General features: G+C 41.1%; 1 protein-coding gene across 2 annotated transcripts in view; it reads right to left on the bottom strand.

The window, feature by feature from the left end:
- fbxo38 (F-box protein 38) overlaps positions 1-25,150 on the bottom strand; it is a 35,861-nt gene continuing 10,711 nt past the window's right edge. For both annotated transcript variants that reach the window (XM_039813557.1, XM_039813558.1), the window contains 15 exons: positions 23,543-23,636; positions 22,708-22,838; positions 21,253-21,423; positions 20,901-21,043; positions 18,705-18,921; positions 18,016-18,216; positions 17,769-17,924; positions 16,744-17,457; positions 13,873-13,973; positions 12,230-12,332; positions 10,632-10,798; positions 9,111-9,256; positions 8,834-8,937; positions 3,877-3,990; positions 1-2,721 (listed from right to left, as the gene is read on the bottom strand). In XM_039813557.1, the coding sequence (XP_039669491.1) occupies positions 2,543-2,721; positions 3,877-3,990; positions 8,834-8,937; positions 9,111-9,256; positions 10,632-10,798; positions 12,230-12,332; positions 13,873-13,973; positions 16,744-17,457; positions 17,769-17,924; positions 18,016-18,216; positions 18,705-18,921; positions 20,901-21,043; positions 21,253-21,423; positions 22,708-22,838; positions 23,543-23,636 (2,741 nt within the window). In that variant the 3' untranslated portion in view covers positions 1-2,542. The remainder of the gene's footprint in view (positions 2,722-3,876; positions 3,991-8,833; positions 8,938-9,110; positions 9,257-10,631; positions 10,799-12,229; positions 12,333-13,872; positions 13,974-16,743; positions 17,458-17,768; positions 17,925-18,015; positions 18,217-18,704; positions 18,922-20,900; positions 21,044-21,252; positions 21,424-22,707; positions 22,839-23,542; positions 23,637-25,150) is intronic.

The raw sequence follows: 25,150 nt of genomic DNA, 5'->3' as shown, positions 1-25,150 counted from the left end.
TTATTTTTAGTAATTTTATTTTTCAATATGTGAAATAATCTTTTGTTATAAACATATAAACACCATGGAAGCATATCATCATCCATGACATCTGTACAGTTGTCAATACACAAACAGAAGGCTGGACTCGCATCATGTTCAGTCCATTCAACCTGCCAAAAAGAATTTTCAGATCCTTTGATAGTGAACATTCACAGTTAATCCATAAAGAAGTTGCTCATCTTTCTGAACCCAAAGCCTTTTCCATATGCGAGTAATACCCACATCCTGAACCTAGACAAATCAGTTCTATCCACTGCATACAGTCATACAGGGCAGAGCTGTCCATATACATGACCAACAAAATCCTGTCTAAGCCAACCAATCGGATTCCTCAAGAAGAGGAAAAAAGTAATCCAGCACCTTTTGGGGTGTTAATCCCTTTGCAATGAAAATAAATTCTCAACACGAAAACAAAAACAGTAAGATGGTTCAGTTCATGATACAACTCTTTTCGGACGAGAGGTTAAGGGCAGATCCAAAAATACTAGAACATGGCATCTCTATCTGTCTCGAAGGGCATCACACAGATTCGGATAAAGGGAAGACTTTAAGAAAACAGTGAAGTACTACAGGAGACAGGCTGAGGCTGAGCAGTCAGTTCTTCAAGTCAGACTACAACTACATTTTTTTTCCTCCCAAACTTTGCGTGCTACAGAAGAGATTAAGTGTATTTGTTACGTCTTGGTTTGCTGTATTGTTCCGATTTCTCCCCTTGGAGAAATTTCTGTCAGACAGTCATCAGCTGTATCCTAGTGATACATACTGTATCAATGTGTATGACACGGACCCATCCTTTCATAATCCCCGTAGGGAGATGGGAATAAGAATGAGAAAAATGAGAAAACATTCAGAACTCGTGAGAACAAAAGTTAGGAAAAAAAAATTAAATAAAAAATAGTCTAAAAATCACAAAGTCCAAGAATTCGGCGTATATTCTTATAATTCAAACTCCCCCTGCCCTTCAAAATTCAGACTTATTTCAGAACTCAAATCTAATGTTCGACTTTTTTTAAACTTGCCATGGATCAAAAATCAACATAACACAAGCGTGTGTCAGGAACAAAATAAAGCCACATTATCTGCTCCAACAGCCAACTAGGAAGATATGTTCAGTGGCATCGTTATGTGAAACATCCTGACTGTGACTGGACATTGCAGAAGTCCAAAATCACAGCTTTGAGTTGCATTTTAACAACACTGTGGTATCCTTCGGTCACCCTGGTTATGCAATATGGCACATTCATCGGTTTGTGCAAATTAACTCAGTTGTACATTTCTCTAACACATAGGGACCTCCCAGCTTACGATAATGATGATGATAGACAGCAGAGCAGCTAAACGTAGCTTTAGATGGTTTTATTCTTATATTTTTGGGCATGTCTGACCAGGGCTGAACTATCCAATCCAAAGCATTTTGTTTGGTCATTGCCAAAGCTGAGAACTGATCAACTGCAACAAAGCCAATGTAGTATTTTGCAGCAGTTACAATAGCTCCATTTATGCTGCTTAGTCAAATGCTACAGTATCTCAACATGACAAAGCCATGTAGGACATGTTATATTTGTGTTGTAATTGGCTTCCAGGTCAGGCTGGTTGAGTGAGAATGTGAGTTACACAACGTAGTTCATCGGAATCATCAGTTTCAATAAACAGGAGTTAGTTCTTTGGCGGTGGGGCGTTTAGCTTTATCCAAATGGGCCTAACAAGCAAAGAGGACTTTTTTGCAAAAATCTATTTTAGGGAAGTTTTTTTTCAGCTCATGTGGACTGAACATCTTTGTCTCCCCCCCCCCCCCATTTAGTGCTTGCTGAAGTAAAATGCAAACCCATGACAAATACCGGCCACCTTTCAAAACCACCCACTGTTCGGCATGTTGAAGGTAAAAAAATAAATAAAAAAAAAAAACCTTAAAAAAATTAATTAAAAAAAAAGCATATTTTCTTTGACATTTCTGTCTAAGGCAATTTCTGTCTGTCTGATTGGTCATGTGTGGTACAGAGGTAGGCAGACTGTAGCAGTGGACAGGTGAAAGATCAGACCAACAGCATAATCCTTTTCTGCATGATAGACAAGACAAGCAGCTGAAAACACCAGAGGATGCCAAAAATGGACCTTATTTGGAACAGGACTATATTAGAGACGGGCCTTTGTTTCTAACTACCTCATGTTGAAAGCAAATGTTTTCAGTCGTTAAATGAAAATCTAAGTCATGCTGAATTTACCATTTGAGCAGAGATTGAGTTATGTCCACCGTCGCAAGATTTGTTTTCTTTTACTCTGCTTTTATTTGAGAATTTACAGTTCTAGGGTGCTCGTAAATGTTTTAGGTTATATTGGTAACCTCATCCAAACAGACTATACATCTCTACGTCACTTTTCCAAATAAAACCATAAAAAAAAAAAAAGGAGTGTTTTCAGTAAGGAACTCAGGCAGTGCTGCAGGACTGTCAGGTGTTGAGATTGCTCTTGATGTGATGGGCAGAGGAGTGTTTTGGGGTGTCTAGATGTAGTCATCATCCACAGGTTCTCCTGGTGTATCACAGTGATGGAGGAAAAGGACCACCACTCTCTGAAACACTCCTCTTTTGCTCTGTCGGCGCTCGGAGATCTCTTCCCCGATGGTCTCCATGCAGATGTCAGCTGACAGCTGGCCTTTACGCCTGGGTGCGTAGATGGTGGCTGACACACGACACAACAGAGAGGAAAACATTTAAAGTGCTTAAATGATCAGGTTTTGTATTTTTTTCTGTTAGAGGGACAAATTATAATCACTGGTAAATAGGGTTAGGTATCGTTTGAGTTTTTTCCGATACCGGACCTAAAGAGATACTTTTTAAAAGTAAAAAAAAAAAAAAAAAAAAAGAAGGGTACTAAACAGTCGGCGACATTAAAGAACGGCTTGTTTATTGCTAAGGCCATATGGTCAAAACAAAAGATTTAATAATAATGCAATAACTATAACAATAACTTATTTCACCAGTAAATTGCTGATGAATGACAAAAACAACCACCAGATGGGAAAAAGGTATTTTACAATAACTTTGAATGCACCACGAGGCTACCCGTTTTAACGCACCGTCTGTGTTGTTTTGCGGCAGCTGCCGCGCTGCAGAGCAGACGGTTACGTCCCGGTGTTGGAATCCTCTACACTGAAATACAGTCACACTTTACACTGTTTAACGTTAGCTGTCAGCATTTTAACCATGTTTAATCCAGCTGCTAGCTAAAGGTAAGCTAACGTTACATGCTGTCGAGTGTAGTGTAAAGTCAGGCACCTATATGGCACTGCGTTTCGGTACCCAACCATACTGGTAAATACCAAGGGTAGACTCATCGCCCCTGGTGGCTGGCTGCAGTATACATCATAAACCCTGCCCCCTCCACTTTAGCGGATGGGATACGGGCCAAACAAAAAGGTACAATTCAAATAAATTTTCCCATTTTAGGTAGTTCTGATCACACCGATGTTTGTTCAAGTGTTCATTTTCCTGATAAGTTTGGATTTTATTAGTTCTGTGATGCTATAACAACGGGGTGAAACGTCATGATTGACAGCTGTGATTGAATTGTGATTGGTCGGGCCGGTGTATACACGGGACTTTGATACTGCGGCTCCATCACCCGATCACTACTGCGCAGACTCTGGCTCCAAAATTACAAGATGGCGGCGCCTGTATCAGGGATATTTTGGCTTCACTTCTGTGCAGTGGGAGGAAGCGGAGAAACGTGTTTTTTTTTTTTTAACAGTCTATGGTAAATAAGAATTGTGTACATTTAGAGAACAACCACAGAGTGTCTGCTGATGGGACAAGTGGATGTATTGACTGCACTCACTGCTTTCATCGTCCTCAAAGTCATAGCGGGCGTAGCTGTTGGGATCAGCTGCTCTCAGAGTCCTCAGCCAGGGGAAGTCTGTTACCATGCTGTAGGGAGCGCCATCCACCACTCCTGAACAATAACATCATACAAGACGGTTAGCTTTAAAAGGTTTAATGACTCTGAAAAACACATCATGTGCCTGCAGTCTGCCAGCTGGTTGGTTGGCTTGTTTCAGGTATAATCTTGTCACTTTAGTCATCCCATTCAATTCGTACTATACTATAACTATAAATTCTTCTCTTCTCTTTTTTCTTCCATGTGATGCATTTAGAGCATTTTTAATTTTTAACATTTACAATAGTTTCCCTATATTATTTATTAATGCACAGTACTCTTCTAGCAATTCAGAACAGAATACATCTTCCACAAGGTGTACTGCTTGGTCGTTTTTTTTACCTGGATCCTATTTTCCATGCATTGGTGTCTAAAGGCTGATTTATACTTCTGTGTCAAATTGACGGCGTACCCCCGCAGACCCCTCCGCGTCGCCGAGAACCCCCCTCCGAGCCCTCCGCTGTAGATCGACGCGCACCTCCAAAAATGTGTAACTTCGCGTTGAGGCGAAGTAGACCGGACTGTGATTGGTCAACTCGTCCTGTGTGTTGACAGTGGGTGGGGAGTAGCAACATGCTAGTTCATTGACATAAGCTCTGCAAATAAACTCAGACATATTTTGGTTACAATGACGGGGTTGTCTCTTTGTAAAGTGTCTATATGTCAGTAACTTTTTGAAATTAGCACTTCACTGGCAAGCAGTACTTTGTGGGCAGTTGTGCTAAAGTTTGCTTGCTAACATAAACTGGCTGGCAGACACCTCGCAAATTACCTCAGACTTATTTTCTGGTTACAGTAACTAGGTCAATGGATTTTACTGTGTCTATTTCTCGATACCTTTTACAAAATCTAAGAAAGAAAAGGCCAAACAAATAAGATTCATATTTTAGCACAACAGTCTATGGGGTTTGCCATTCTGAGTACCGTTTCGATGGCGAGTGACACAGGCAACACCGAATTTCCAAGCCACACACCCCTAGCGTTATGGCGGTGAAATGCACCGCGATGCAAAGCAACCCCGACGCAGAACTCCGAAAGGGTCACGACGACGTAACTACAGTGTGGAGTTGACGCAGAAGCATTAAACAGCCTTTAGCGACTAATGTGAACAAAAATCTTGGAAAATTGGTCCACTATTGCATGCTACTAACATGCTCAGATTGTTATTCTAAGTGTCTGACAACATTATCGAAAAGGATACCTAAAGAGGTAGACCTTTTTGTTGAAGAGTGAAATCCTTTTTGTTTAACCAGATACAGCTCCAAAATCGCCTTTGCCAAACTCACCAGACTCTATGTTAATAAACTTTTAGCATGTCTAGAGCCACATCATTTTCACATGTAACTGGGTGAATTAAGGGTTTATTTTAGCCAAATTAGAGTGGTGATTGTTGGAACAGTGTAAAGACGAATCAAGACAACTTTTATTTAGTTTCGGTCGACTTTGAATGAATATTACGATGATATTTAAATGGGAGTCTGGTCGGTTTGGCGATTTCGGGGCCGTTTCATGTTAAACAAAAAGGATCTTACTCTTTAACAAAAAGGTCGACCTCTGTAGGGACTCATTCCATAATATTGTCAGACACTTACAATAATATGTGCACGTCAGTGTCAAAACAAGCACTTATTAAAAACGGTGCGCAACTGCCCGTTAACGTTACATTGCAGCTTGTTTCGCCGCGAGTGACTGCAGCGATCTTGCTTAATACTGGACCAATTTCAAACAGGGATTTTTCCTGCATAGAGAAAGTTGTGGCACCCCACAAAGAGGTTTTAGCCAACGCCAAAGGAAAATCACAAGCGCCAAAACATCCGATTTTCTGCAGCCAGCCTCCCTCTCATCCACAGCTGTTATACCTGTATACACATGCGGCTGGCGCTGATTTGACTGGATCTGAACGCTCCACTGTATAGTGCTAATGGTATCTCCGTTAGCAGGGTCAGGCTGTACCGGACTCTCCCAGTGACCATGCTGCACCGGCGGTGGCATGGCGAGAAGCTCACCACTGCTGACGAGCGCGGACCATGATGGTTAAACTTGTAATTGATCCGCGGTTCACATGGGTGCCGAACCGTAGGGGCGGTCCGTTAGACTACTGTAACTACAGTACGACAATTTATTTACACTTCAAACGTTTTGTATTCATAACACTATTGTATTATTGTACAAATGAGCTACAACAGTTATAGCAGTTACCTTGTGTAAGTCACTCCTACATTTTTCAAATTAGGAATGACTTTGGGTCACATTGACCAGTTTTACATTTTTGTTTTATATCAGAAAATATGGGACATAGAACTAAGCGCTGAAAATGTGTAGAAGAAAAATTTTACAATTTAAAATGATGGAAAAAAGGCGTCAAAAAAGAGAGAAAAAAAAAAAAAGGTTGACGGGAAGACAACACAAGGGTTAAAATGTGCTCCTTGGGAAAAAGCTACAGAATCTTGGGTTTTTCTTGACATAATTAAAGACCAATTTTCACCATAAATGTGTGCCAAAAATGTATCAGAATGCAGGAAATTAAGTCTTTGACTGTCAACATTTTCTGTGGGAGGGGACTCCCTAACCCTTAATAGGTGTACATTCTGAGCCAAGAAAAACCCCGTCAAAGATTGTTGTTCCTGATAGTCACTTCGACACAAAAACATAGGAAAATAGGATCCAGGTTAAAAAAAAAAGTTACTCTTTAATATCAATAGCTGAAGCTACTGTATGGTGTAGCACAGAGGAACTTATTTTGATCAATATACTATAACTGGAAAAGGCTACTTTTATTTTAAAATTATATGAACATTTACATGACACTGACTCTGCTATAGAACTTGCTCTGACAATAGAACAGTGGCACATGTTTTTGTATGGTCTCAGAGCTCCAGCATAGTGTGTTCATATTGTGTGAACACAGGAGGTCTGGTAGCCATTTTTATAGTGCAGTGCAGCAGGATAAAGAACCTAAACATTCAAACAAACAGGAAATGAAGCGGACCGCATTACAGGCCCGGAAGAGCATCAACCAAGAGCCGCTTGATGTCTTTGGGCTCGAGGCTTCAGCGAGTCATCAAAGGATTTGCAACCACATAATAAATATGGCCATGTCTTTCAAGCTCATTCTAAAAGGAACCGATTTCCACAGCTGCTGCAATAAATATGCAGAGGAGGAGAAATCACTCTGCACAAATCATCTGAGAAGTTTTTTTATTTGTGCATTTTTAAATTTTTTATTGATATTTAGATTTGTAATTGAAATTACAATTTACACTCTGTTAGAAATCCACACACACACACACACACACACACACACACACACACACACACACACACACACACACACACACACACACACACACACACACACACACACACACACACACACACACACACACACACACACACACACACACACACACACACACACACACACACACACACACACACACACACACACACACACACACACACACACACACCAGAGTGAGTGGGCTGCCAGTGCTGGACCAGCGCCCTGAGCGGTTGGGTGGGGTACGGTGCCTTGCTCAAGAGCACCTTGAGCTGAACTGGCATCTCTCCAGCTACCAATCCACACTCCGTACTGTGGTCCATATGGGGACTTGAATCAGCGACCCTCCGGTTCCCAACCCAACTCCCTACGGACTGAGCTACTGCCACCCCCCCTTTAGAACGTAATCACTGCAAAACAATCATAAAGTAAGCTTTATTTATCTCTCTGTACTATGACTGATTCAAGTAGCTACAAAACATTAGTTCTGCTGGTCTAGAGTATGTGAGGTTAGCCTTTCACTGAATAGGACGTGTAAAGCCCCGCCCATTTCTAGCACTTCACAGGGTTTGTACACCTTTCCACCAGAGAATTTCCATGACCTTATATTCCCCAAAACATCACATCACCTAGCGTACACAAATCCATTCTTTCGAAACAGTCCTTGGGAAATTTGAATTAAAATTAAGGTTTATCTACATATTTATAGTACATAAAAAATGTAGGCCAACACTGACACACCAGCAGGCACATTAGGCTATAGGTAGTTCAGCCCTACATTAAATTAAGCAAAGTTGTGCATTTAACTTTATGTGATTGCCTACTGTAGACAAATACCCTCCACACATTGAAATCCTGATTAATGTAATAGCCTGATCCATTACTAATAAGCTCTTCTTCAACTCTGTTCATCATGACCAGTATCTTTATTGCGTGTTTTATTCCTGCAGCTTTGTGAGATGCAATGGTGAAGTAACGGGGCTGTAGCCTAAAGAACCCCAGTAGGCTACTGCCAACGCAAAATGCCATCTGGGATCCGCGCGACAGACACAAGGAAGTGTGCGACATGATCTGCCCAAACGCGATACATTTCTCAGTTGAATTGCAATGGGTGAAACAAATTTCCATGACTTTTACAAAACTTTTGGGGTGTTTTTTCATTTTCCAAAACTTTTCCAGGCCTGGAAATTGCCATTTTCAAATTCCATAACTTTTCCAGTTTTTTTTCAAAATGTACCAACCCTGACTTAAGGTAATTGTTATGCATTGATCCAGGTGATCTGTGATGTCCTGAACAGGGATATACCCATGTAGACTGGCTTGGTTTGAATTTCCAAAAGGAGGGTTGAACCCTGATCAGACAACCCTAGCCCAACCCAGGTAGGTGGTGTGAAAGTGGTATAAGAGTCCTTGTTTCAGTTCAAATCCAACAACACTGTCCAGCTCCTTAAAAAGTGCACTGTACACGATATGACATTCAAAGCAGGAAAATGTTTGGTTGATGAGTATCCGCATATCTACTACCTTCAGCGGTAAACTAGAAATCTGTGAGGGTAAATGTAGGCGTGACCGTCTTACCCTCCAGTGTATAGATGTCCCGGCCCCAGGGGTATTTGGGATACTTCTTCACATCCTCTTCTGTCCGGGTGGCCTCAGGGAAGAACTCATACTTGATCAACTCTCTGAGAAAGACAAAGACATACAGAGATCAGTTTATGATCATGTTCAAACTAAGACTAACACGCTCTTATGTAGGTCAACATGTAGGATAAAAATCTGTTCACATCCAAAGGTGAGAGCTTAGAAAGTGATTGATTTCTGGCAAAATGCCCCCGTTATCAGAGATCTTACTCACTGGCTGATGTTGGCTATGGTGTCCATCCAGCTGCGAATGCGAACCTTGTTGCGTATATTTGGGGGGTTGCTGAACTCATGCACTATAGCAATGTGATAGGGATAGGGCCCCTGGAAGAGCTGACGCTCCAATGCTACGGAGTCAATCTGAAGAGAGAGAAAGAGAGAGAGAGAGAGAGCGTGAGAGCGAGAGAAAATAAGTGTTCCAGTAAGTGCAAAGAGACCTTTGCTATGCATGTATGACAGGTGTTCTCAGATTTATCACTTAAAAGGTTTGCTTCTGATTTCTAATCAAGGTCAGAGGTGTGGAACACTTGGCAATAACAAAATAACTTTCAAGCAACATACATTTGTATACACGGTTTTCCTGGTCAACTTTTGTACTGGTACCTGGAATTCAGTACTGGTACTTTTTTTTCCCCCCCGGTAGCCTACTCTCTCGCTAATAACAAAAAATGAATTTCAGTTGTAAAAATAATTCCAAACCTATCCTTTCCCATTTACATTTTATTTAGTTCGACCATTTCACTCACCAAACAAAATAAAAACCCTCCCTACCTCCCTCTCCCCTCCCAAACCTGTCAGTCACCAGAGGAAGTGCACGTCTCAGAGGGAGTGTGACTGCTTTTGGCCTAAATTACTGTGACTTGAACAAGCCGTAGAGACGACGCAGTGTCGCACCGTTTCCACCGTTTCCACCGATTTCTAACCGTTTGCCCACACAATCATGGTAAAACTTTGCAATTAATCTGCAGTGCGTGCCGAACCGTGTTGGGGGAGCCGCAAGGATCACAAATCAACTACGGCCAGTTACACCACTACTGTATATTCACCGTCACTAACAATTTATTTTTGAATAGAAAATGTATTTGAAAATAGAAAACATTACACTCCATAACGTATTGTATTCATAACACGAGGTATGGGCTGGGTCTGGATTGACATCCCATGCCTCAACAGCATACAAATGTAAATCTATAAATTACACCTAGTACACAACTCCTTATTAAAATTGCAGTTATTGACTATTAACATTCTTCAAACCTGTACAGTTGTGTTTAAAACAGAAAATCAGATTTACCTTAGTTTTAGACATTGTTTTGTGAACTATGGTATTCCGATTTCCATAATTACTAAACTAGACAGGCTAAAAATCTTCTTTGCATAAAACATCCTCACATCAGTTTTCTATCAAATTTCCAATTCGTCATGTGGAATACAAATTTACATTTAATGGATTACTCTGTGTTATTGTCTATGTATAAAAATAGAAACGTTAGAAACTGTTTTTTATACTGTAAATACAGTAATTACTTCTGTTGTTCTGCATTTATTTCTCTCTTTTTTATTCCTAAATATAATTCTACACTTAAATAGAAAGAGTATAAATGAGCTTGTTTGCAGTTTAAGGTTTCCTGTCAACAGTTTCACAGACAGGACAGTCTCTTTAAGATGGAGGTCACTGAGACAAATTGTCAGCAACACTGAGGGGCTGTGCGGTATGACATCACCGATTACCAACCTGGTGCATAGGGCGCATATAGATGATGCGGTTCCTCTCAGGAGGCATTCTCAGTATCTGATCCAGGACCTGTTCCATGTCCAGCTTCTTACACTGAGCGTAATCAAACCGGTTCACTATGGGGGCACTTTCTACTCGCAGCTGCTTCAACACTCGACATCTGGTAGCTACAGAGAGAGGGGCAGAGAGAGAGAGAGAGAGAGAGAGAGAGAGAGAGAGAGAGAGAGAGAGAGAGAGAGAGAGAGAGAGAGAGAGAGAGAGAGAGAGAGAGAGAGAGAGAGAGAGAACACAAAAGAAACACAGACTGAATGCTTATATATGGATATAGATAGATAGATATATATCCCAAAACCAGTATTAAAAGGAGAGTAATGAATACGTATTCTCCCAATGTTTGACTCATTTATATCAACACTGGTTACTACACTACAAATATGTCTAAATCTGCTAAACTGAGCGGGCAATATTGAGTTTATTAAACCAGGCAGCAGGCGGTGCAGTGTGGGTGATGTGGTGTCATTGCCATTGTGTCATTTTCATATTTGCAACTTTATTAGGTCTCCTTATAAAAAGGTTAATTCAATAATTTATACTGTACAACACTCTAACAAAGAGGTTGTTTTATTGTTGTTCGAATGACAATGGCACTCATGGTCAGTCGGTCATCAGTCAGTGTATCCATTACATCAAAATTGTTGTGAATATTCATGGTCCCTGGAAGATTACAGTTTTTGGAAATCCCCCTGACGATTCATCAGACCAATACCGTTACTAGAATTACAAGTAAGTGTACCAAGACCAAAGCACCCCATGCAACTGAAACTGAAGGCACTGGAGCTAAGATTTTATCATTACATTTTCCAAAATGCAATAGTAGAGGACAATCAGGACATGCATACTAATGTTGTGATATTTGGAGATTCTAATGTTTTTCCAAAAGATTACACTGTATAATCATGGCTTAAGGCAAATCAGAACTGTGATCACTTAACTTGACATGTTGCATAATGTTTTGTCCTCTACTACTTGTGTATTATATACTTTTACTTTAACTTTCCTTATAGTTTTCCATGTAATGTTCTTTACTGAGTTACCTGTCTAGGGACTAAGGATATAAATTAGCATTCTTGCTAACTCTGGCATGTTTACATCTTGTGTTTTATACGGACTGGAAATCAGTGTGGCTTTTACAATTAAATGATGCTCTATATAAGGACAGTGTGGATATAAAGCATCTGGATATGTGATGCACAGTTAGTGTTCCATGGACCACGACGAGTTGGTATACTTTTTTTTAAATGACTTTATTATATTGACCCTTTAAAGTCAACATGGGTCATTTTCTTGTGGTTGGCTAGACTTTCTCCTCTAGTACCTACCTACCTTACAAAGTCCACATTTGTACTTTGGGGCACTTAAAAAAATAATAGCAATTTGTAGAAAAATAAATCGCTGCAAAAAAAGTACCAGCACTCACATTTCCTGCAAGAGGTTTTAGTTGAAGATTATTAGTACATCTTTAGTGAAAGTAATGAAACAACAAAAATGAGAAAATCATCTACAGGAGTCATCAAATGTCTGTCTTGTCTGTCTGTTACCATGAATGAACATCATCTTGGGGCAGTCTTTGAGGACCAGGTCAGTGATTCCACAGTTGGTCAGAGTGATGCCCACCAGGTTCTTACTCTTCAGAGACAAAATCTGCACAAACAAAAGCAACTCAGTATGTCAATCACACTAACAAAAGGACATACAGTATACAACTTTTAAAGCCAATGTTGACTTTCCCTCGCGTGTGCATCCTGGCTCAATGGAGCCCACATCACATAGTTTTGGTCCACTAAAAGCATTTACAACAGAAACGCAATAGATTAACCATTGCATTCCAATGTTTAAACAACAAATGTAGGGGGGAAAGTCCCTCTGACCTCAGGTCTCTCCCTCTGAGCTCCACCAGCAACACTTTGGCTCCCCCAAGGGGAGAAAAGCCTTAACAATATTGCACTTTGAAAATCACTTTGTAACAAGTTTAATATGGGAATTTAAAATGTTCAAAACCGTATACTTTATTTAGTGCACATACTTGGTCTTTGAATGACCGTGAATAAATTACACCTTTTTAACACTGATAATCACTATAAGACAATAAAGTCAAAGTGAAGACAATTGTCTACAAATTGGATTGTGTGTGTGTACCAACAACATAGACCTGTAGCACCGTCACATGCAAAATCAGTCAAAACCCCAGCTCATTTGGAACTTCATTTGAAAGCCACAAAACGTTGGGGACATAAGGAGATATTGGAGCTAAGGATGAGGAGAGCTGTCTGTAGCTGTTTGGATTTCTGCTACGCTTAAGGACATTTGCAGTCAGCGGTTTGTGTAAAGACGCTATGTGCTAATGCTAACGTTACAGGCTGTCCAGCATCGGATCACTGGATTATCTCACGAGTCCAACATAGGAGGTATGACTCGAGCTACACTTAATGGCCATTTAAATTGCGTGCACCCATATCTAAGCATAAACCCAATGCATTTTTTGCCAACGAGGACAGATGAAAGACTTTGCACTGAGTGTTTGTTTACGGCAAACTTTTTATTGACGGACTATCGCGGAGATGCTTGACGAAGCGGCAGACATAATAGACCTTTTTCACGGCAGACATGTTGACATGTCATAGTAGGAAAAGCACAGGTGTATTCCAAACTATTAATGCTGGCTGCATTAAACTTAGGAGAGATCCTGGTACTGGGCATGCTGACTCACTGAAATAGCTTACTGGGACACTTGATGGAATGGAGCCATCGTTAAGTTATCAATTTCAGCTGTGCTTTTCCTACTATGACAAGTCAAAATGTCTGCTGTGAAAAAGATCCATTACCGGGACTTGGTGTGCATAAAGTTATCGCTGGTAAACGCAGTAGTACGAGTAGCGTGTTAAAATACAAACACAAACTGAAAATGGGTAACGTCAGTTAAGCTCCCTGCAAAAGCACTTGCTGATAAATTGGACAGGTTGTAAAATGCTAGAAAGGCTAAGTTACACAAAGCAAGCCTCTTAAGAAAATCAATCCATGGGTAAAAGGTATAGAATGCAAAGCATTCCCTCCTCCTGTGATTTTATTAGGCTAATGACTGAAATAAATGTCAATGACGTCATCATCGACTAGTCGACGTCGACTTTCACCACATCAGAGTTGACTTTAAAAATTCTGAAGCCATGCAACCGCTAGTGTGTACCTGTACGTGGTCGTCCTCCGTGACCGGGTCAGAGGTGCTGGTTGATTTGTCAGCCATTCGTTTCCTCCTCACTGCTACTCGAGGCCTGGCACTTGAAAGATCTTAACATAAACAGCAAAGGTATCACCTTGAACAATACAAAAGTAAGCAACACTCAGAGTGTGAATATTACTGTATTTAACTGCAAAAATAGAAGCCAACTATTTTAGAACAGCTGTAGGCAACACAGTTTGAAGTGTACTGCATGGATTTAGCTTTGCCCTCCTATAACATTGTCAGTTGACATGGACCACTTTAGAAAAAGTAATGATCAAAATTGACGCAGTAGAACCAGGTGTGGTCTTTATCGTACACATTCTTCTTCTTTGTCAAAACCTGGAGCCTACATTACCCACAATGCAATTTCACAGAGTTTAGTCGTACATTTAGGTACGTCATGCTAGTAGTAGCAAATGTAGCCTCGAACAGCTAGCCTTAAGCAGAGATAAGGAGCAGACTACAGTACAGAGGTTGGGTAAATTCAATTAAAATCCTTTTTTCTTTTTTTTTTTTTAATAAATGTTTAGTCTTCAGACCTAGTCTGGCTTACCATGTAAATTGTTACACAAGCCATGTGTTGTTGTGTGTGTGTTGTGTTGTTGAGCTTCATGCAAATTGTTGCTGTATTGTCTGTATCACATATCTCGTTTAAAAATATATTAATATACCATAAAAAGGTTGATATACTGCCCAGCCCGAGAATCCACTACGGAGCGGTCGATGCGCCATTGCAGCCAGGTATCCTGCTGTAATAGTTTTTTTTCAGGCTTCTGATTGGCCAACACGGATTTAGGGTTAGGGTTATTTCGCCACCTGTTGGTTAGGCAAGTTCTCGACAGTGCTTGAATTGTGTAAAACCGGGCTTATGTGGATGGCAGTGTTGTAGTACTACTAGTCTGGTCTTGTCTGGGTCTCAACCCCTCAAAGTCTTGTTCTTGTCTCAGTCTCAATACACTCTGGTCTTGGTGCGGACTTAGTCTCTGTTTAGGTGGTCTTGACTGCAACACTGGTGGACAGAATTGTTTTTGAGAACGGAGGTGGTAAAAACTAGGGGTGGGAATCACCAGAGGCCTCACGATACGATATCATCACGATACTTATGTCACGATACAATATTATTGCGATTTTAAAGATATTGCAATATTCTGCGATATATTGCAATTTATTACTTCAAATTTTTTTCTCTTTTTTTTCCTTTTTCAAATTATGTCCCCAAAAGGAAACGTTGTCAACATCTGTTTTATCTAAAAAGATACATTTCTCCATTTGTTCATCTCACTTCACTTTTATTGCTGCCAAATGGGATCGTCAAGCAGACAAACTGACCAACACATATATATAATGATAGATCGATACTTGGCGTCTGTGTATCGATACAGTATTGCCACGGAAAATATTGCGATACTATGCTGTATCGATTTTTTCCCCCCACCCCTAGTAAAAACCCAGCTCTCAAAAACTCCTGTGTACTTCTGCTACATCCACACTACTTGAATTTCATCTTAAAAACAATCTCCGTCCTCATGAGCGTTTTATAACCGTTTCTTAACAGTTTCCGAACTGATCTCCGTCCATACTAACTAGTGCTGTTGGAACGAATTCCGGAAGTCGAATATAATTTGAATAGTAAAAAAAATAAAATAAATCAAAACTAATCGGCTAAGTGGAATTACTATTCGAATGTATATTATTTAAAATCTGTTTGCTAACGTTAGCAAATCTGGCCCTTCTCGCCTTGGCCTTGGTGAATACAAAATGCTTTTGTAACATCACGTCTGATGAACAATAAAGTTAGCGAAAGTGAGCAACACAAGGCATTGTGAGATCTTCGGTCACGAGGCTACGGTAGAGAGACCGTTCGTAACGTTAGTAGAAAGGGAGTGACAGGCTGCGGTTGGGAATTGAATAAATGATGGGAAATACTGCTTTAACATGAATTTAAAATTGACATCCACTGAGCCAAAATCCTTATGTTATCATTAGTTAGCTCGTTCTTGTTTCCTAACTGCGTCAAGAGTTATAGGAGCATAGCTGGGAGTTTCATGGGGACAGCTAATGTTAAAAGGTCCTATGACATGCTGCTCTTTGGATGCTTTTATATAGACCTTAGTGGTCCCCTAATACTATATCTGAGGTCTCTTTTATATAGACCTTAGTGGTCCCCTAATACTGTATCTGAAGTCTCTTTCCCGAAATTCAGCCTTGGTGCAGAATTACAGCCACTAGAGCCAGTCCCACAATGAGTTTTCCTTGGGATGTGCCAATTCTGTGTCTGTATCTTTAAATGCTATTGAGGAGGAAAAAGGGGGGGGGGCAAGATGGAGAGTGGGGGTGTAGCCTTGACCAACTGCCATGCTTCCGCTTGTTTTCAAGCCATGATGTCTCTCTTTTTCTCATGGGGGGCCAAATTCTCTGGGCGGGCAAAGCAGAGAAAGGGGGAGGTAACCTTGCCCCTTATGACAACATAAGGGGGAGATTCCAGATTTACCCATCTGAGCTTTCATTTTCTCAAAAGGCAGAGCAGGACACCCAGGGCTCGGTTTACACCTATCCCCATTTCTAGCCACTTGGGGACCATAGGCAGGCTGGGGGAACTCATATTAATGTTGAAAAACCTCATTAAGTGAATTTTTCATGCCATGGGACCTTTAATGTTAGCTGTCCTTCAGCTGTCAAAGTTTGCTTTGGCTTCGTAACTTTTGACTGCACAACTGCCACTTCACTGAGCTTGAAACTACAGGCCCAAACGTTTGAAACTAAACATAAACACAACTTTAGTTGCACTCCCCTGTTAGTGGATATATATCAAATGTGTTCTGTGTTCTGTCTTACCTGTCTCCGATACCAAGGAATCAGATGACATACGAGTACACGATCGGGTCAAAGGACGTCTAGGGATAAAGTCCTCATCGCTGGCCTGGGCCTGCTGGGAGCCTGAACCGGCAGGTTGTCTCTCTCCCTGTCCAGTCAGCAGTGTTGGCCTCCTGGAAGCATGGTTTACAGCAGCACCTCTGGGCTCCAGACTGTCCACACAGGCAGGACCAGAGCTGTGCCTCAGCCCAGTCTCCCTTGTGCAACTGTCCCCTGTCTGTGCTCCAGAGGGGACCTCTGTGCTGTCATTAGTCCTACCAGTTCCTGTCGCTCTGTCAGTGGTTGCGGTTGCTCTGTGGCTGGTCCCCACCACTGTCCTCCCACATCCACCCACCTGCCTGGGTGTGGCTGCTCCAGGTCCTACCCTGCCCACAGATCCAGTCACCGGCCTAACTCCAGTCCTTGCTGTTGCCCCAGCACTCCCAGTGCCCCGTACTGTCCCACTGTCAGCCCTAGGTCTTGCAGTAGTCTCCACAGCTTCAGTAGCAATTCCTTTACCGCTAGTCCTCCTGCTGTTGTCAGCAGCAGCCTTCATGTCTGCCTTGATCTGTTCGCTGGTCACCTGACAGCTCTTCTCACAGCTGCTTTCTAACACCTGAGGCTTTGTCTGATCTCCCGAGACTGCCACTGACACAGCCACATTGTTGCTCCGCCTCAGAGGAGTCTTACCTTTACCTGAAACACACACAGACATAGACACACACACGTTAAAAAAACAAGCTCTTGTGCTTTTCATTTCTTTAAATTTAGGTGTGTTTCTTTTGTTTTTTCAGCCACATATTTGTATGTTTGGCCATATGCTGGATGGTTTTACACTTTTTTTAATTGAACAAGAAAGGTCAGACTTTTTACTCTCACATATGCTCCTCATACTGTAGCTGTGTTACTGATCCCAGGCTACACCAACAATCTAATGTGACATTTTATGGTAAGCCCAGCAAACACACTGTTGTGGTTGCTGGGTGTGTTCTGTGTTGTGCTGACACCTTCTGTACAGGAAGCTGGTGGCTGCAAACAGGAAGCTGGCATCAGCCTTGAAACAAGGCCTTCCTCTTCCTCACTGTCCGAGTCGGAGATGACCAGTGGGGGCTTTGGAACCGTGGCACCAGCTGGTCTGCACTGCTGGACTAAACCACTGGGACCTGGAAGTGTGAATGAGCACAGAAACAGTTTTTTTTGTCTACAACACTTTTCATAACCTCTGTCAATTATGAAAACAGAGCAGCTCCAAACCTGCTTGCTCCTCATCAGGAGGTTGTGGTGTTCCAGCTGGACGACTGGGCCCTGGAGCCACGTCAGCTTGTTCAGCGCTCACCTCCCCTTCTGCTCCTTTCAGATCCATTTGAGGCTCAGCCTCCACGTTCTCCTCCTCCAGCATTACCTCCTCCTCGTCTTCCTCCTCTTCATCCTCAATCCCATTTACCTCCACTGGTGCTGTGCAAACAAACAAAACGCCTTACTCACCTTCACCGAGTAGATCCCTGGTCCCATTTGTTTATTTGTCCGTTAACATGATCTCTTAAAAAACTGTTGACAGAACTGAAGGAAATCTTCTAAACACACTGCTTTCAGATTTTTGGTTTCTGGCTTTTAGGTGGCACAAAAGTAACATGTCAAATTGAAATTGTCATGACTCTGACTCACTTCTTATTTGTACAGAGCACTAATAATCCCAGACAGGATTCAGGTGTGCTTCTTTTTGCAACATGTGCAATATTTGCCCTTGCTATGTTTCTGTGGAATGTTTTGAAAAGATTGTTGGTTATAACTTTTATTTAAAAATTCAACTTAAGTCAATAACAAAAGAAAACATGAAAAGGGGAAGCTTTCCAAATAATTCAGATGCTAAAATCCAGGATAGTATGAGCTGCTGTGTTGCGATTGCTGCTGCACCACTGAATAAGAATGCAGGTGGGACTTGCCATTGTGCTGCTGTTGCGGCGGCGGCTGTCTTTGGTTGTTGATGTTGTTGTTGTTGATGTTGTTGACAGGTGGAGGAGCAGGAGGCAGGTTGGCCTCATTATTGTGGTGGTGGTGGTTGTTGTTGTTGTCGTTGTCATTGTTGGAGTTCTGGTTGCTGACCAGTGCTGAGGACACACCAATACCAGTCCCTGCACTCAGGCCCACCCTGGCACAGCCCTGTCACACACACAGATAATGCATAACATGAATTCATGATAAACATGTAAATAGGCTATACAATCTATTTCTTAACTGCTAATTAAGTCCTAACTTTGAACCAGCAAGTTGCATTTTAAGAACCTCTTTTTTTCCTGCTTGTGGAGAGCTACGTGACACATGAAACTATATAGACGAGGACCGGTGAGTTAAATCGGCCGTCTGAGAGTATACCAGGCAGACACACAGCTGACAACCTGCAGGTGGAGGCGCTGGGGACAAGCCCGCTGCGGGCCGCTGTGGGCTTCTGACAACGCACAAAACATCAACACCGGTACAAGCCTACAGCTGTCCGCGGACACGGTGAACGGAGACTCCGTTTCCTGCTTGTCGGTCAAAGGTTAATGATCGGTTAACATTTCATTTCATTGTGCTTTCTTTTGGAAGGCCGGCTGCCAAAAATCGCACCTTACTAGCTAATTAATTAGCCTGAGTAGCTATCAGTAAACAGTAGTGGTGTGCACTACTGCAAACATTGGTATCGATATTATCGATATTTGGATCAATCCGCCCACCACTAGTAAACAGAAGGTAGAGGCTGGTGTGCATGCCAGTTTGTGTGTGTGTGTGTGTGTGTGTGCATGTCGGCCATCCCCCGCATTTGGCAACTGTCGTGTGTTAATTTCGGACCCTGCACACATGGTAGAATGTTTTTAAGGAGAAAGTAGGTTTATCAACAGAAATCAATTATCGAAATTATCATCTGTTTGAAATACGTCGATAACAGCTTCAGAATTTCGAATCGTCCAGCCCTACATCCGCACATACACCACATTTTAAATAAGATAAGCTATCAGGCACATATCCACAATTCACAAAGACAATTTCTTTGTATATTGTTAAAAGAATTCAGTGTTTCTGCTATAATAATTACATTCACTTAGTCATAGTGGGCTGGTGACTCAGTAAAGTAGTACTGCGTATTCTAAAAGGGGAATACAACTGCTGATAACAACTCATCAAGCATCATGCATTTGCGCCACCATTAATGCATCTTGATGTAAAGGCAGTGGTAGGCCTGTACTGTCATTGTCAAAAGTTTTGATTTTCAGTTTTTTGCATTGTTGACAGTCGTTTGAGAACATCGCATGGGCAAAATAACTTAATTAATAATGCTTAACAGACCTCAACACATGGGAACGGCTTGGAAAACGAGTACGGACCTAAAGAGCATGAAGTTTAGGAGGTTGGTTTAGGCTTAATGACAAAGAAAGAAGAAAAAAGGTGAAGTGGTTTGATGACGAGCAGAAGCATGTAATGAATGTGAGCTATGGTATGTGACCAGGACCAGCACAAATAGTTTTATTTACTAGCGGTTATCAAATAATAAAAAGGTAATTGTCATGGTGAATTTTAATTCAAGTAAATGAGCACAAATTTAGGAGAATAGCAGTTTCCACAGCATTTCAACTGAAAGGTGGCTCCGGCAATCCGTTTTGATCTGATGGGTTTCAATCTTTTTTAGCAAGTGGTAAAAAAGATTAACGTTTAATTAACATTTTCAGGATAATTGTCCCTTGCCTTCCGCTGTCTGTGTGGGCAATAATTGTAGAGATTTACAAATAATATGTTTACGGCATTTACTATCTAACTGGGACATTTTGGGACCTGTGTGTGTGTGTGTGTGTGTGTGTGTGTGTGTGTGTGTGTGTGTGTGTGTTGTGTGTGTGGACAAGACACACAGGCTTAGCGCCGCCCAAGACGATTGTGATTAGTTTAAAGATATGCAAATGACCGAGGTGTAGAGGAGCCAGACCTGACTCCACAGGGATGTGGAGCTCTGAAAATGCGAGACTACCTTTTCAGTGACGGTAGAACGTTACCTGCGGAAACATTGGATGTTTTTGCAACTTCAGGGTAGAGGATTGTGATGTTTATTACAACTTCAGTAATATCTACAGCCTTGCGTTTGGCATATAGCCATATATCATACTATTTACCTTGGGTGGTTCTCTAAACATCTGGTCCAGACAGATAAACTCCAGACTGGGGAGTAACTCTATGAACTGGGAGAAGGATTCCAGTTTGATAGCATGACAGCGAACCAGAGTGAGATCAACAAGGCGACTCCATCTGGACTGATCTGGGGACGGAGTTAAGCAGACAGATAACCGCTACACAGAGCACAACACAACACAGCACTTCTCAAAAGAGTGAGAGATGAAAGCAAAATGAAGGTTCTACTCTGTATCCAGTACTCTTTATTATATAGAGAAACTGAGTTCACCACAAACGTATGGGCATTCATAATCAGGCCATTTGTGAAATAAGGCAAGTAGTGGAGTTATTTACCTGTGATCCAGTGGTGAGGGTTATGCAGGTGAGGACAGTTGTAGATGAGCAGGTATTTAATATTAGTGAACACCTCGTTCACCACCTTTATGCCAATGTCAGTGATGATGCCTGGGTTTTCAATGACATCAGCCAGACCGTATTTCACCAGTTCTGGATGACTCATCTTACCTGCATTTATGAACACACAAGACATTGCATTTGTATTAACACACCTGTAAACAAACTTAATTCAACTCAACTTATTCAATTCAAGATACCAGAAATTTGACTTCAGTTTCAGAAAAGTTGCAATTTTTTACTACAGATTTTTTTTAAAGTTTAATTGATGGCAATTTATTGCAAATTATCGTACCATGTATTTTAATTGTAAAATGTTTAATAAAAGCTTGGGTGAGTAGTACATTCATTTGGGTCTGTCTTTCCGTTTCTCCTTTGAATATCTCGAGAACTGTTCATGTGATCTACTTCACACTTGGCAGATGTATTGCTTGGGACCCAAGGATGTGCATCGTTCAAGTCGGTGCAATTTGACACGTTCAACAACCTGAATGCCTAATTACACAGAGTGTGTTTCTGACCACGTGTAGCCCTGACTTGGGTGTGCTTTTCAGGGCCAGATTTAGTGATTTGGGGCCCCAGGCAAACAGCGTCTTGTTTTACTTTCCATCCTTCCTGTAACTGGGAATGTTGGTATTGGCAATGGTAGAACATTGATAGCTAAATTGATAGAACAACTTTTTTTTCTGTCCTGCATTCAAATGTTTACTTATATTTACTTAACGTCTGTTCACGGTGGAGCTTTCAATTATAATATAATGCTGAATAGTTTGATGAATAATAAATGTATCGTATTTTAATGATTATATTTTTGGAGTAAAATCTGAATCTGCAACGTAACCAGCAATTTTTCAATGTAAAATGTAGTCTTACAATATTTTCCTCTAAAGTAGAAGTACACAATAAGTCAAAAGTATACAGTTGAGTTGCATACTTTTTTAAGTGCTTTGGGAGCCTTTTGTAGGTTGTTTCATGGTACAGTGAGTTAAACTAATAACATATTCAATATTTTTCATATCTAAACATAATAAATCTATAAGTGTTTGAGTTAGGGGGCCCCAGGCAGGTGCCTACATTGCCTAACGGTAAAGTCTGCTCCTGGTGTTTTTTCCCCCGTGAGTTCCACCAGTGTTTCTGACCGTGAGTAGCCGAGACTTGGGTGTGTGAAGCAACTATGTCATGGCAGGTGTATTGCTCAGGACCCAAGGAAGCATGATGTTGAGTGAGACAAAAAGCTGCAAGCAGGCACTATTTCAACAGGCACTGCACTAGTACATCAACATAAAAGTGGATGAAGTACAGGAGACGCCAGGAGAATTGCTCATTTCTGTCAGGGAGGGAAACATTCCCAGTGTTCTCTGAGCCAGGGGATTATAGTTGAGGGAAGGAACTAACATTGCAGCAGAAACTCATCCACGTATCCTAGATGAAGGGTCTCAAACTGAGGAAACTCTAGTTCAGCCATTTTGAGAGCTGAGAAGACTCCATCTTTGGTCAATGAAGGCTGGATACGCAGCTCGTGAAGCCTGTGAACACACAGAAATTATGTAATTAAATTAAGCCATTAAAACAATATTCTGACACTGACAACCTTTTCTGCTGTTAGGTGATGTTAAAAACGTGAATGTTGAGTTTTCTATCACTTGAATGTTTGTAGAAAACACCACAATGTACCTTTAAGTAAATGTTGTAAATATATGGATAGCAAGATAATGCTGTGATAATTATTTTGTATACAGAATATACTGCCCACATGTATTGTGCCACTGCCCATGAGGAGCTTCCATGTAAATCTAGGTATTAGACAATCGCACATACTGTAATTATCTCTGTACTTCTTACTTACTACATGATCTTCGTTTACTCTTTACTAGCGATGGCCAAATGAAGCCTCATGAACCATTTTATTTATTTCCTGAGCCCACTAGACGGTGCTCTTGGTTTAAAGAAAAAGGTTAAAGGAATAGCAAGTTAGCGTGCTTTTAATCCTTTGTTTAACAAACAGCGCCATCTAGTGGGTTTAGAAAATAAATAAAATGTTTCACGAAGCTTCATGAGGCTTTATTTGGCAATTACTATACTTTACCCTGTTCAGTGACTGAACAGTCACTCCAACATTTGCCCACAAGATGATACTCTTTGCATTTTGCTTTAAAAACATAAGCTGTATATAGACACATGTTTTTTTTTTCTCTCAGTTAGTTTAAGAAATGGATGACTTGCTGATCACCTGCGAGCCGCAGTGATGATGAGGTAGCCCAAGTCCACTTCCAGAGCGTTCTTACAGGCTCCAAACACAATGGTGTGGAGGTTCCGAAATCCTCCTGGATATACACATACACAGTATCACAGAGAACAAACCAAAGGTGTTAACATTTAATTAAAGGGGAGGCCCTTGGGTGGATTTTCCAGCATATATGTTAGATATCTGACATCCCAAATGGTATTTAGAGGATCCAAATCCTGTCCCAAATTGAAATGACAGTGGAAAATTATTGTCATTGGGAATAATTGAGGAAAATGAAAGCACTGGAAGCCTAACGCCGGCTACACACTGGATGCGTGGCGTGAACGTGGCGTTTCTTCTTTCTGACGCGGTGCTGCTGCTAGCCTTGTCTGTAAACCTGTGTGAAACATACATGTTTAAAACTGCATTGATACACTGCACTCAAGCAGTATACTTCATGTTAAACATAAATATATACTGATTTGATTACAGCAAAGACAACATCGTCAGTATTGACGGCAAAATAGGCTACAGGATATTTCGTTCTGTATTGACAGGTGCAATATTTGAAAATCCATAATTATAAAAAGATTTTTTTAAATTACATTTATGTCTGCATTTGTCAAAACCTAGAGACTTTCAAACATAAAAATGTCATTAAATGTATCAAAATGACATATAAACATGTTTTCCTATTCTATTTTGAATTGAAACGCTTCCAACACGCTTGCGTGGCGCGTGAAAAATAGGCGTCAGTCCTATTTCTAGCAGCCATGCGTTTCACGAAGGCAGTACGCAAGCTCTAACATGTTAACATGGGAGCCGAATAAAAAATGGACACGCCACGCACCACACAGCTGACACACTCAGTCACGCCACACAGCCAGTGTGTAGCCGGCCTACGGAGAAATAGGAATAAAAATGGTGCACACAATATGTAACACAGCCTGACGTATAAAATCCTAACCCACATAAATAAGTCACAATTTCTTAAGCAGGACCTGGACTATTTTAATACTGTGGCATATTGCTGGGCGATATGACGACATATATAGTCAAAACCATATAAAAATGTCCATTGTCACATATTTTTCTATCGCAATGTCAAAAAAAACAGCAGCCAACCTGCATTATGGCAATATTTATGTCATTTGGACAACACTTTACATTTTAATACTTGCACATTTTAGGTTCATTTTGCACTAAAGTTCTTAAAAGGTCCCATGACATGGTGCTCTTTGGGGGCTTTTATATAGACATGAGTGGTCCCCTAATACTGTATCTGAAGTCTCTTTCCCGAAATTCTGCCTTGTTGTAGAATTACAGCCACTAGAGCCAGTCCCACAATGAGCTTTCCTTAGTATGTGCCATTTCTGTGTCTGTAGCTATTGAGGAGGAGGGGGGGGGGGAGCTAACCTTGCTCCTTATGACCTCATAACGAGCAAGATTCCATATCATTTCATTTTCTCAAAGGCGGAGCAGGATACCCAGGTCTCGGTTTACACTTATTGGCATTTCTAGCCACTGGGGGACCATAGGCAGGCTGGGGGAACGCATATTAATATTAAAAAACCTCATAAAGTGAAATTTTCATGCCATGGGACCTTTAAT

Source organism: Perca fluviatilis, chromosome 10 (assembly GCF_010015445.1).
Source record: "Perca fluviatilis chromosome 10, GENO_Pfluv_1.0, whole genome shotgun sequence".
In the NCBI taxonomy this organism is placed as follows: Eukaryota; Metazoa; Chordata; class Actinopteri; order Perciformes; family Percidae; genus Perca; species Perca fluviatilis.
This window is presented reverse-complemented; position numbering and strand designations above follow the sequence as displayed.